We start from the raw sequence: 10,720 nt of genomic DNA, 5'->3' as shown, positions 1-10,720 counted from the left end.
GCAGGTACTAGATCATGTTTGTGTGGTCATATATTTTGAACTTCTAATTAACTTTTTTCATGACTAAAAGTGGGAGAAAATATAACGTTTGTTTGGAAAATAAAGCTCAGGGTTTTTGTCACATTTATTAAAAATCATCTCCACCAACCTGTTGGTGGGAATGGCAAAATTCTCCACTTAATCTTTATTCTAATTATTTCTTCCACGAGGCAGGCTAGGCCATGACTCAGTTTACCAAAGCATCCCCCTTCCTTGTCAATATTAACTTTAGCTTCAGATCACTTCTCGAAGTAAACAATTGTCATTCCACTGCTTCCTTGCCTTTGCATTATTAGCTTTGATGTGTTCAGCGTAGACTCTTATACTAGTATTAAAAATCCATAGAAAGCCAATGGCCTTTTTTTCAAATAATATCATTAATAACCACACAGTAATAAGTTATAAAACAAAAGCAACTTCTGACTGTGTTAGCTGCTTTTGATATTAAAGAAAGACAATAATGTGATATGAAATCTGCAAACATATTCATTATTTATTACATATGTGTATATCTTTTGTATTTTCGTGCTTTTAAAAATGTTTCAGAATCTATAGAAGCCTCCTGTTTTACTCATTTCCTGGTGATGAAAAGTCAGCTCAACATTCAGGAATCAGGACTGCTGTCTGTCTCACTGTGTCCCTAGAAAAGAAGTTATATTGAGCACAGAAGATGGAAGAAGGTCAATATTTTTAAAGAAGTTCAAAGAAAACAGTCAACACCAATGTACCACCACTCTGTCTTCTGTACTTGGGAAACACTGAAGCGGGCATGAATTATCTCCTAAACTAAAAAAATGTATCTCTGTAAGTAAGTAATAGTAATAGTAATAAATAAATATTATCTCTGAATTTATCTTTACAGTACATATATAGTTTTCATGATGCTAATAGAAATCTATTTTTTCAAAATCTGGTAATATTATAATAACAAATAAAAGACAAAAGCTCATCACTCACATAGTGATATCTCCTTCCTCTTTTATGAAGATTTTTTTTTCTTAAAACATTTAAATTTGGGCAAATAAGAATTTCTTGATTTCTTGTGAGCTCATATATTCATACTTACCTTTTCTGTGAGTAGTTGAGCTCTAAACATCAGAGAATAAAAATCAGCCCCTAATAAGCAATTTATTAGTTCTTGGAGTATATCATATTTAAATAGGTATTATTTATCCAAACTACAAAACATGATTTAATGGGAAATAATTAACTATAGTACAGAATTTAAACATTAATTTAATGCTAAATTTATTTAACTTAATATGACAGATGAAATTATCAGTCATGGGAAACAAACAAAAGTGACAACAGAGATAAAAGGGTTGTATTTAAAGCATGTAGCTGTACGTCTCCTGATCCCAGTCAGCACAAAGCCACTTTCCCTCAGGCCTGCTTTTCCTCTGAAAGATATTATGTACAGCAGAAAAACTGTGAGTTGATTGGAGAATACATTTGAAGTGGGAAAAAAGAATCTTATAACCCACAAATTACGTTGTGCTCTGAATGCATAAACATTGTCCATAATTCGTAAAAAGCTTCAGATTTGTCAGTAACACTGTTTACTGTGTGCCACCTAAAATGGGAGTTGAGATGACTTATAGAACAGAATTTTCAGTGTCTACCAAAGCTGGAGGTTTTGAAATAAAGGACAAAGTAAACAGTGTTTTCCAGGCTCAGAAAGACAGTTTGCCAAACACTCCTACTGAGCCAAGAATGAAATACAACAACACTTAATTGGCTAACGTGTATTTACATTTACTTGATGGACATTTTTTTCAAGTGAGTAATGAAAATATCACCAAAATCTTATTTATTTTACTATTTCACAGCACACATCCACCTCACACACCTGCTCCAGGGTAGTTTCTCAATGAACAATTAATGAAAATGTGTTTTTATGAGACCATTATTAAATCTAAATCCTAGTAATGGTCTGCTTGATATTTCAGGGTGTATGTGTAAATGTATTTCCATCTTAATATGTTTGTGTTTTGCCTTAAAAAGAATACAGGAGAACAATGAGTTTAAGAACTCAGCTAAAGGCTCTGTGGCTGAGGGTCCCTGCTGCTCTTACAGAGGACCCAGACTTTGTTCCCAGGCTGATACATTGGCTCACAGATTCCCATTAACTCTAGTTGGGTCCAGGGGACCCAAGACCTTCTTCTGACTTCTGTAGGCACCAGGCATGCATATGGTGCACATAGATAGATAAAGAAAATAACAGTGGCACACCCAGAATAAAAATAAACAGATCTTAAAAGAGTTCAATTAAAGGGAAGGTGAAATCAACATTACCACCGCTTCACACTTTAAGATGATGTAAAATATGTCACTTATTTCTCACTTCCCTTTACAAAAAATATATCTATTCACCAGTTTCTTCATAGCTGCCTTCACTTCCTTGTTTCTCAGTGTATAGATGATGGGGTTGAGTAAAGGGAATATCACAGTATGAAACACAGATACCACTTTGTCTAGAGAAAACGAGTCAAATGGGCGAGCATAAATGTAGATGGAGGGTCCAAACATTAGCACCACTATGGTGATGTGGGAGTAGCAGGTGGATATAGCCCTGTTGGTGCTCTCACCTGAGCCTGAGTGCTTCTTGAGCATGGCCAGAAGGAAGGCATAGGACATTAGCAGAGCAATGAAGCACACCACGGAGATCAGGCCGCTGCTGAAGATCATGACTAACTCCTCCAGGAAAGTATTGGCACAGGCAATCCGGACAACCTGTGTGATGTCACAGAAATAATTGTCTAATTCATTGGGCCCACAAAATGGGAGCCGAATAATGAGAGCCACCTGTATTATGGAATGAACGAAGCCCCCTGTCCAGGAGAGAGCCACTAAGATACAACAGAGCCGTCGGTTCATGATGGTAGCGTAGTGGAGAGGGCGGCAGATCGCAGCATAGCGGTCGAACGCCATCACTGTGAGCAGGAACATCTCAGAGGCCCCGACAAAGTGCAAGAAGAAGAGCTGAGCAATGCACCCACCAAAGGAAATTATCTTCCTTTCCACAAAGAAGTCTACAAGCATCTTAGGCGCTGTGATGGAGGAGTACCAAATATCAAGGAAGGCTAGATTAGCCAGCAGGAAATACATGGGAGAACTCAGATGGGGATCAAGCCTGATGGTACAGATAATAAGGACATTCACCGGAAGTATGAATAAGTAAAAGGATAAAAATATAACAAACAACACTAGCTGCACTTCCCGAGTCTGAGACAGACCAGTGAGAACGAATTCTGCCACGGTGGTATCATTTACAGACTCCATTTCTTCAATTAATTTTTCATTATGGCTATGGAAAATAAAAGAAACAGTAATTACTACAAATAATATTTAACAAGAAGTGAATCACTATTTTCAAAATTATAATTTTTTTGTCATTAAAAGATTGCATTACAGGGGCTGGGAGATGGCTGAGAGCTCTTGCAGAGAACCTCAGTTCACTTCCCACCAACCACAAGGCAGCTATTAATAATCCGCAGTTTTAGTCCCAGGGTCTCCAACATTTTATTCAGCTCCTCATGGGCACCAGGTGCTCATGTAATGAACAGATATATATGCAAGCAAAACGTTCATACACATTAAAATAAAATGAAAAAAATAACAAAATTATATCAGGATATCCTTGCTTTCCAATTTTATATTTAAAACTAAGATATAGAAAGTAGATTGCAATCTCATAAACTAGACACACTGAAACTATATAAAATATATCAAACACTTAAAAGGCTACTTACTTCAGGACTGTGTCACACACCTGGAAGTATACAATATTAGCTTCTTAGTGCTATATAGTTCTATTTTTTAGAAAATCCATTGGCAATATTTTCTTCAAATATCCAGCTTAGTGGACAATATATTTACTGACTTGTGGAATTAGCTGATATTTGGACCAATAATTGGAAGTGCAGCCTCTCCTCTCTAATCATGTTTTTGCTGGAAAATCTTGCTAATTTGGGGAACTAAGCTTGTACTCTAATATTAAGTACACTGATCTTTCAATGTTTTTGGTAATGTCTTTTGTTATTTGTGATTACAGATGTTGTGGGGGGAGGTGCACGTCCTGGTGCCTGCCAGGTGCACATGCTGATGCTGGCCAGGTGCATGGGCTGGTGCCTGCCAGGTGCATGGGCTGGTGCCTGCCAGGTGCACATGCTGATGCTGGCCAGGTGCATGTGCTGATGCCTGCCAGGTGCATGAGCTGGTGCCTGCCAGGTGCACGTGCTGGTGCCTGCCAGGTGCACGTGCTGGTGCCTGCCAGGATCTGAGAGGCTTCAGCTGCACCTGGAGCCAGACAGCCCAAAATGGGAGCTGGGAACAGCTGAGTGCACACCCTCCTGAAGAGCACCAAGCATTGTTTCATGTGAAGTAAAATAATAATCAAAATTTTATGGCTTACTCCTTGGCAATGGGTAAACAGAAACAAGAAACAGTGGTGCAGGCTGTACATATGAAAATCTTCCCCCTCCTCCCCATCCCTAAAGAAATGGCAATCAAAACAGAAAACAACATCCAAACAAAAGAAGATGAAATAAACACATGACAACAAAGACAAAAAAGCACCAAGTCCATTTCTTTTGGCTGACTGCTGTGCATGGACCTTGCCTGCAGTGTCTGTATACCCACTGAAGATGGGTGGGCAGAGAAGTGAGGAAGATCTGGGTGGGGGCCAGAGTTGGGAGGAGGAGAAAAAAACAACATGATCAAAATATATAATATGAAATTTTTTAATAAAAAAAAAAAACCCTTCCTGCACTCAAAACCCCTTTGCTCACCACTATAACTGTGAAACTGACCCACTGCTTTGGAAAAGGCAGAAAGAACAGTCATCTGAAGAGTAGGAATAAATGCCATGTGGCACATCGTATCATACTGATTGGCCCTGCCCACTCAGAGAGAAAGTAAGATTCTCCTAAAATTTTTGCTTAAGATCCAATATTAAGTGCAACACTACTAAGTTTTTTTAAGTATTGAACAAACAGAAAACACTCAGTCAAGCCAAATTGGGGTAGCACATGATTGTGATCCAAGCTTGGGAGGCTGAGGCAGAAATGTCACAAGTCTGAGGGCACACTGCATTACATAGAGAGTTAAAGGTCAACCAAGGCAGCGTCACAAGCGCCATTCAACAACAACATAAAATTAAGGGGCAAGGGAATGAGACATATGCTTTCTAAATAGTCTTCCTCTTTTACATAATGTTTAAATCTCCAAAGAATTTCTTATGATCAACAGCCAGCTGTAGATGTGCTGACATCTGTGTTTCCTGATGTAGTACCATATTGCATTTCCTCAGTTTTTCTCAGACAAAAGTTAAGTACGAAATACAAGTTAGAGTTTTATCAAATCAAGTAAATATAAGTAGTTTTTATAGACACTGTGTATAGTACCAATTAAAGAAATCTAATGTTTCCTCCTTGAAGCCTGTGCAGTCAAAGTGTGTGTGATTACAATAAGCATTCTTGTGACTCTCAACACTATGGAGAGAGATAACAGATAGATACAGAAAGAAAGGCCAGCGCTTTCCAGAAAAACCAAAAATACAGAAAACTCAATAGTGTGACACTACCTAGGCAAAAAGTACATGTATGCATATCCCCACTCCCAGGAAGCCCAGTGACAGCCTTCATGAGCTAAAAGTCATATTTAGTGAACTTCAGCTTGGAGAAATTTAAATGAAAAGAAAATTGTGAGTGCGGCTATCCACACTAAGCCATCTTAAAACATGTTTAGCTGCAATGATGTAGTTCCAGAGATTCCACAGATTGAGTGGATTCGGAGTTTCTGGCCACCATGGTCTCCTCAGAGAGCATCCAGCACATCCCAGTACCCACCCTGAACATGCTGCTCTGAGGCAGCAGATGAAGGTGGCTAGTGTGGTGGTTCTCAGGCAGATCACTGCTCTCCCATTATTGTAAGGAGAGCACTATCTCAAAGAAGTAGCACTGTGAGAAGAGCCTATGCATTTTAACATTTTAGTGGAATTACAACTCACTTGTGATTTGTTCGCATATCATCTAACTTCTCCTGTGGCCTGCTTCCTACAACCCATCAACAAGAAAGCAGGAAGTGTTACTCAATGCTGAAGAAACAATATAAAATGTAAACTAATGACACACACTTCTATAAGAGATACTAGTCTGGTTAGTCCTTAGGAACGAGATATAGAGCATCACTCTCTCCTCACCACCACAAAGCTGCCAGGAGATGCGTTCTGCAGCACCTCACACCAGGAGCCAGGGAGCCAACATAGCAACACTATTCGCCGAAACAAAACTGTTCAGCAGCTTCCTGCTGCTTACGCACACATGAAATGGCCAAGCTAAGGCAAGCCACTGCTTCAGCAAAGGGCAGACAAGTTCATTCCCTCCGTGTTTACAGCCACAAACTGAGAAAAGTGTGCATTTCTAATGATAACCAGGATATTTAAAATTATATTCCCAAACACACATTTATGTCACTTCTATAAATTGTTCATTTGTTTATTAAACAGTTGGGGAATAACCCCTGTGTGCTAACTGTTATGACATCAATGAACACAGAAGACACAGCAACTTCACCAAACTTCTGTTCTAGAAGTTCTGTTCTATAACAGACAGTAAGTATTCAAGAAAAAATGAAAGGAAGCAAGGAAGCAAGGAAGATGCCATTCCCATAGTCCCAAGAGATATTCCATAGAAATGGAATTTGGACAGACAATACATTGTAGTGTAGTATAGAGATGGCTGTTTCAAACAGTTTTGGTCATTAAAATTCAAGAGAAAATAATTTTAAGAGTGGGAAACAATAAACAAAAAGGCCCCAAGACAGAAAGAATGTTTCCAATTACTGTAGAAGACCCAGAACTTTGGAGGTGGGATTTGGCTCTATAGCTAAGGCACGTGCCACACAAGTGTGAAGTCTTGGGTTCATATGCGCAGAAGTCACGTAAAAAACAAGCAGAATCAGTAGCCACCTACGATTCTGTCACTTTTGAGGCAGTGATGGAAGGATACCCAGACAAGCCAGCATCAGTGACCTCCAGATGCAGTAAGAGACCATGCGGCAATAAAGTAGGTGGCCAGTGATATGCTCAGTAGGTGAGGCCACTTGTCACCAAGACTGACGATCTGAGTTTAATCCCCAGAATACACCTGGTGAAATGAGAGAGCCTGATCCTTCAAGTTGTCCTCTGACCTTCACATGCAAGTCTTAGCACATGTACTCACATGCACGCATGCACACACACATACACACACACACACACACACACACACACACGCATGCATACACACACACATACACACACAAAGAGAGAGACATACACACACACACACACACACACACACACACAAATATATATATATATATACTTTCTAAAAACAAAGTGAAGAGTAATCAAAGAGCCTATAGTCACCTTCAGGCCTCCATATGTAGAGGCACAGGTATCTGCACACACATGAGCATCCTGACACATGCAAATATGTGTACAAATATACACTCCACACACATACACATGCAAAACAAATGACACAAGCAAAACAGTATAACAGAGACAAGTCGTGCAGCTTCTAATAATAAAAACGAGTATTAATAGCTTGCAGTGTATGTCGTAATAAACTCTAGGAGAGTGCTTAATTAAGTTTACAGTTTGGGACTGTCACTCCAGGAGCTCTCTGAGAACTAGAGTGAAAAAAAACACTTCAGGAAAAAGTAAGCTGTTATATGGAAAACCAGCAATAGCCATTTAGAAAAGTGAATGTGGATTGTTTGGAAACTATTTAGACACAACTGGCATAATTTAACGTAGATTCAACATTTACTATTGTCACTCCACCAAAGCTAGATGGACTTTGAGATTATAACAGCGGTTTTATAAGATTCGTATCTTCTGTATGTAAAACAAGGCTCACTTGGCAGCTTACCAGGACCTTAAAACAATTGGCCTGGATCCTCCCATAAAATATATTCATGCTCCGACACAGACTAAGAAAGTCTGGCATTGTGCCAGTAAACATCTGTAACAAGGAATTATCTTGGTTTTTTGTAGGAGACAAGTCGCCTATGAATACTGACTTTAGAGCATGTCTTCCTCAGACTGCCAGGTAGAAGGGCATTTACTCCAGAGTTTACTACAAAAGAATCAAAAAGGTTGAATCTATCTTATATGCATTCATCTTTACCTCCCAAATTTCTGGATAAAACACATGCCACATGCCTCCTGAAAGGACCTAAGAAGCCTCTATTCTTTTTTTTTTAGTATTAATTTTTTATTGAAAAACAAAATCATTCATATTACATCTCAATTGCTATCCCATCCCATGCATCCTCCCATTCCTCCCTCCCTCCCACTTTCACCCCATTCCCCTTCCCTATGACTGTGACTGATGGGGACCTCCTCCCCCTGAATATGATGCTAAGATATCAAGTTTCTTCTTGGTAGTCTGCTATCCTTCCTCCAAGTGCCATTGGGCCTCCCCATCAAGGGGACATGGCCAAATATGGGGCACCAGAGTTTGTGTGAAAGTCAGTCCCCAGTCTCCATTTAACTGTGGAGAATATTCTGTCCCTTAGCTAGGTCTGGGTAAGGGTTTGATGATGACTGCACATATTGTCCTTGGTTGGTGCCATAGATTGAGCAGAACCCCTGGGCCCAGATCTGCCCATCATAGTGTTCTTCTTATAGGTTTCTAGGACCCTCTGGATCCATCTATTTCCCTATCTCCTATATTTCTCCCACCTTCGGATGTCCTCACCACTATCTCATTTTCCTGGGAAGTGAAGACTTTCATGAGACATACTCCTCAGCCTAGTGTCCAGATATAAGTGAGCATATACTATTTGAGTCTCTCTGCTTCTGGGTTAGCTCACTCATTATGATCATTTCTAGTTCAATCTATTTGTCCACAAATTCCAGGAATTCCTGGTTTTTAATAGCTGAGTAGTATTCCATAGTATAAATGTACCACAGTTTCTTTATCCATTCTTCTACTGAAGGACACTTAGGCTGTTTCCATGTTCTGGCTATTATGAATAAGGCTGCTATGAACATGGTTGAACATATGTCCCTATTGTATGCTGGAGCATCTTCTGGGTATATTCCAAGGAGAGGATTAGCTGGGTCTTGAGGAAGCCCTATTCCCAGTTTTCTGAGATAGCACCAGATAGCTTTCCAAAGTGGAAGCTTCTATTCTTTATTTAGCCTTCAGGGATGAAGTGTCAAGAGGATGGTTATGAAGAGAGCTAAGGGTACAAGTCCTTCCCTGTAGGTGAGCGAGCTGTGAGACCTCCTCAGGGGAATCATTGCCTTGGGGAAAAGTAAGACCCTGTGTAGAAATCCGTCTTGCTAAACAAATTGAAACCCCTTCATGTTGCTTGCATAGAATACAAGGAGTGAATGACGGCTGAAGCTGAGACTAGAAAAATAAACAAAAGAAACTCCTATGTTGATGAAGGAAAGAAGTTTACAAAAGAAAATTGTACAAATCCTAATTTTTCTGAGAATATTACATTCTTATAGTTTAGACACATAGCTTAAAGTGTTACAAAAGATGAAATAGTAATAGCTTCCTTCGGGTGGGTGGGTTGTTTGTTTGTTTGTTTGTTTGTTTGTTTTGTACCTGAAAAAATCCTTTCCAGAAGATTGGAGGCATCACTGTCCTGTTGAACCTGCTGATCCCTAGGAAAATTGTGAGAGCACGCAGTAGATTGTAACAAAGATCTCAAAGTGCAGAGGAAACATCAAGGAAAGAAAAACAAATAAACATAACAAATCATAATTTTAAAAACCAGAAAGCATAAGGAACACACACTTTAAAAATCATAAAACATAATATACAAACAGCACATAAGTAAAAAAATGTTTAAAGCCAAAACAAACCAAGATGAAGCCAAAAAATCTACAAAAATATTATTGAGTTGTTTTGTGTTGACCATGTGCTGCTGGAAGTGGGAGTCTGTCCCTAAATGTGGCTAATATAACCAGTGAAACTCCACTGGAGAAAAATAATTTAAATATGTTTTCATTGAGATAGAAGTACATGACTTCCCTCCCTTCCTTTCCTCTCTCCAGCCCCTCTTAGCTGGATTTCCTTCCTGAGAATCCTCCCATGTCACCCCCTCTCAATCTGATAACTCCTTTTGCTGTTATTATTGTTGTTACACAAATATATATATATATATATATACATATATACAAATTCATATATATGTGCATGCATTAGGCACACTCATGTATATATAAAGTTCAATAGGGAAACCATAATTCAACCACAGGATTTCTGAAGTACCACCATTTGATATGTTTATATTACTCTGTATTGAAATGCTAACCTTGTATCTGGAAATAACAGTATTAAAGACTAGCTTAGAAAGCAACCTAAAAAACATCTGACTTGTAAACACCAGCACTATGGGTCCAACGCTTTCTTTCTAATACCTGAAGTTTTGCATGAATCATTTCCAGAAATCTCAATAGAGATTTTTATCTGGGCCCCCAGAGCAACAGTCTGTCCATATATTCAATAGCAATTTTAACTAACAACGTTATAAAATTCTAACTTTTATTCTGACCAAAATATAACAGAAATTCAGTCTCTTCAGGCAAAAGAGTATGTCCTACAACTAGCTAGAGATCAGCACACTTTATTCCACAAGAGGTAGATGATTTAAATAGATTTTTTAAGTT

General features: G+C 38.9%; 1 protein-coding gene across 2 annotated transcripts; it reads right to left on the bottom strand.

Moving 5' to 3' along the window:
• Positions 1 to 524: 524 nt before the first annotated feature.
• Positions 525 to 9,833, bottom strand: LOC311589526 (olfactory receptor 4M1). 2 transcript variants are annotated; one of them, XM_084768053.1, is made up of 3 exons: positions 9,654 to 9,826; positions 2,628 to 3,346; positions 525 to 679 (listed from the first exon to the last, which is right to left on the bottom strand). In XM_084768053.1, exons 2-3 carry the CDS (start codon positions 3,319 to 3,321, stop codon positions 669 to 671), a joined length of 705 nt encoding a protein of 234 aa, XP_084624179.1. In that variant the 5' UTR covers positions 3,322 to 3,346; positions 9,654 to 9,826; the 3' UTR covers positions 525 to 668. The 2 variants fall into 2 exon arrangements, with proteins under 2 accessions (XP_084624179.1, XP_084624178.1); XM_084768052.1 differs by lacking the exon at positions 525 to 679 and having other exon boundaries at positions 1,367 to 3,346; positions 9,654 to 9,833.
• Between the last annotated feature and the right edge of the window lie 887 nt (positions 9,834 to 10,720).

The sequence above is a fragment of the Acomys minous genome (assembly GCF_964271855.1).
Source record: "Acomys minous genome assembly, chromosome: 18".
Lineage (NCBI taxonomy): Eukaryota > Metazoa > Chordata > Mammalia > Rodentia > Muridae > Acomys > Acomys minous.
The sequence above is the reverse complement of the archived record's forward strand: the minus strand, read 5'-3'. Positions and strand labels throughout refer to the sequence as shown.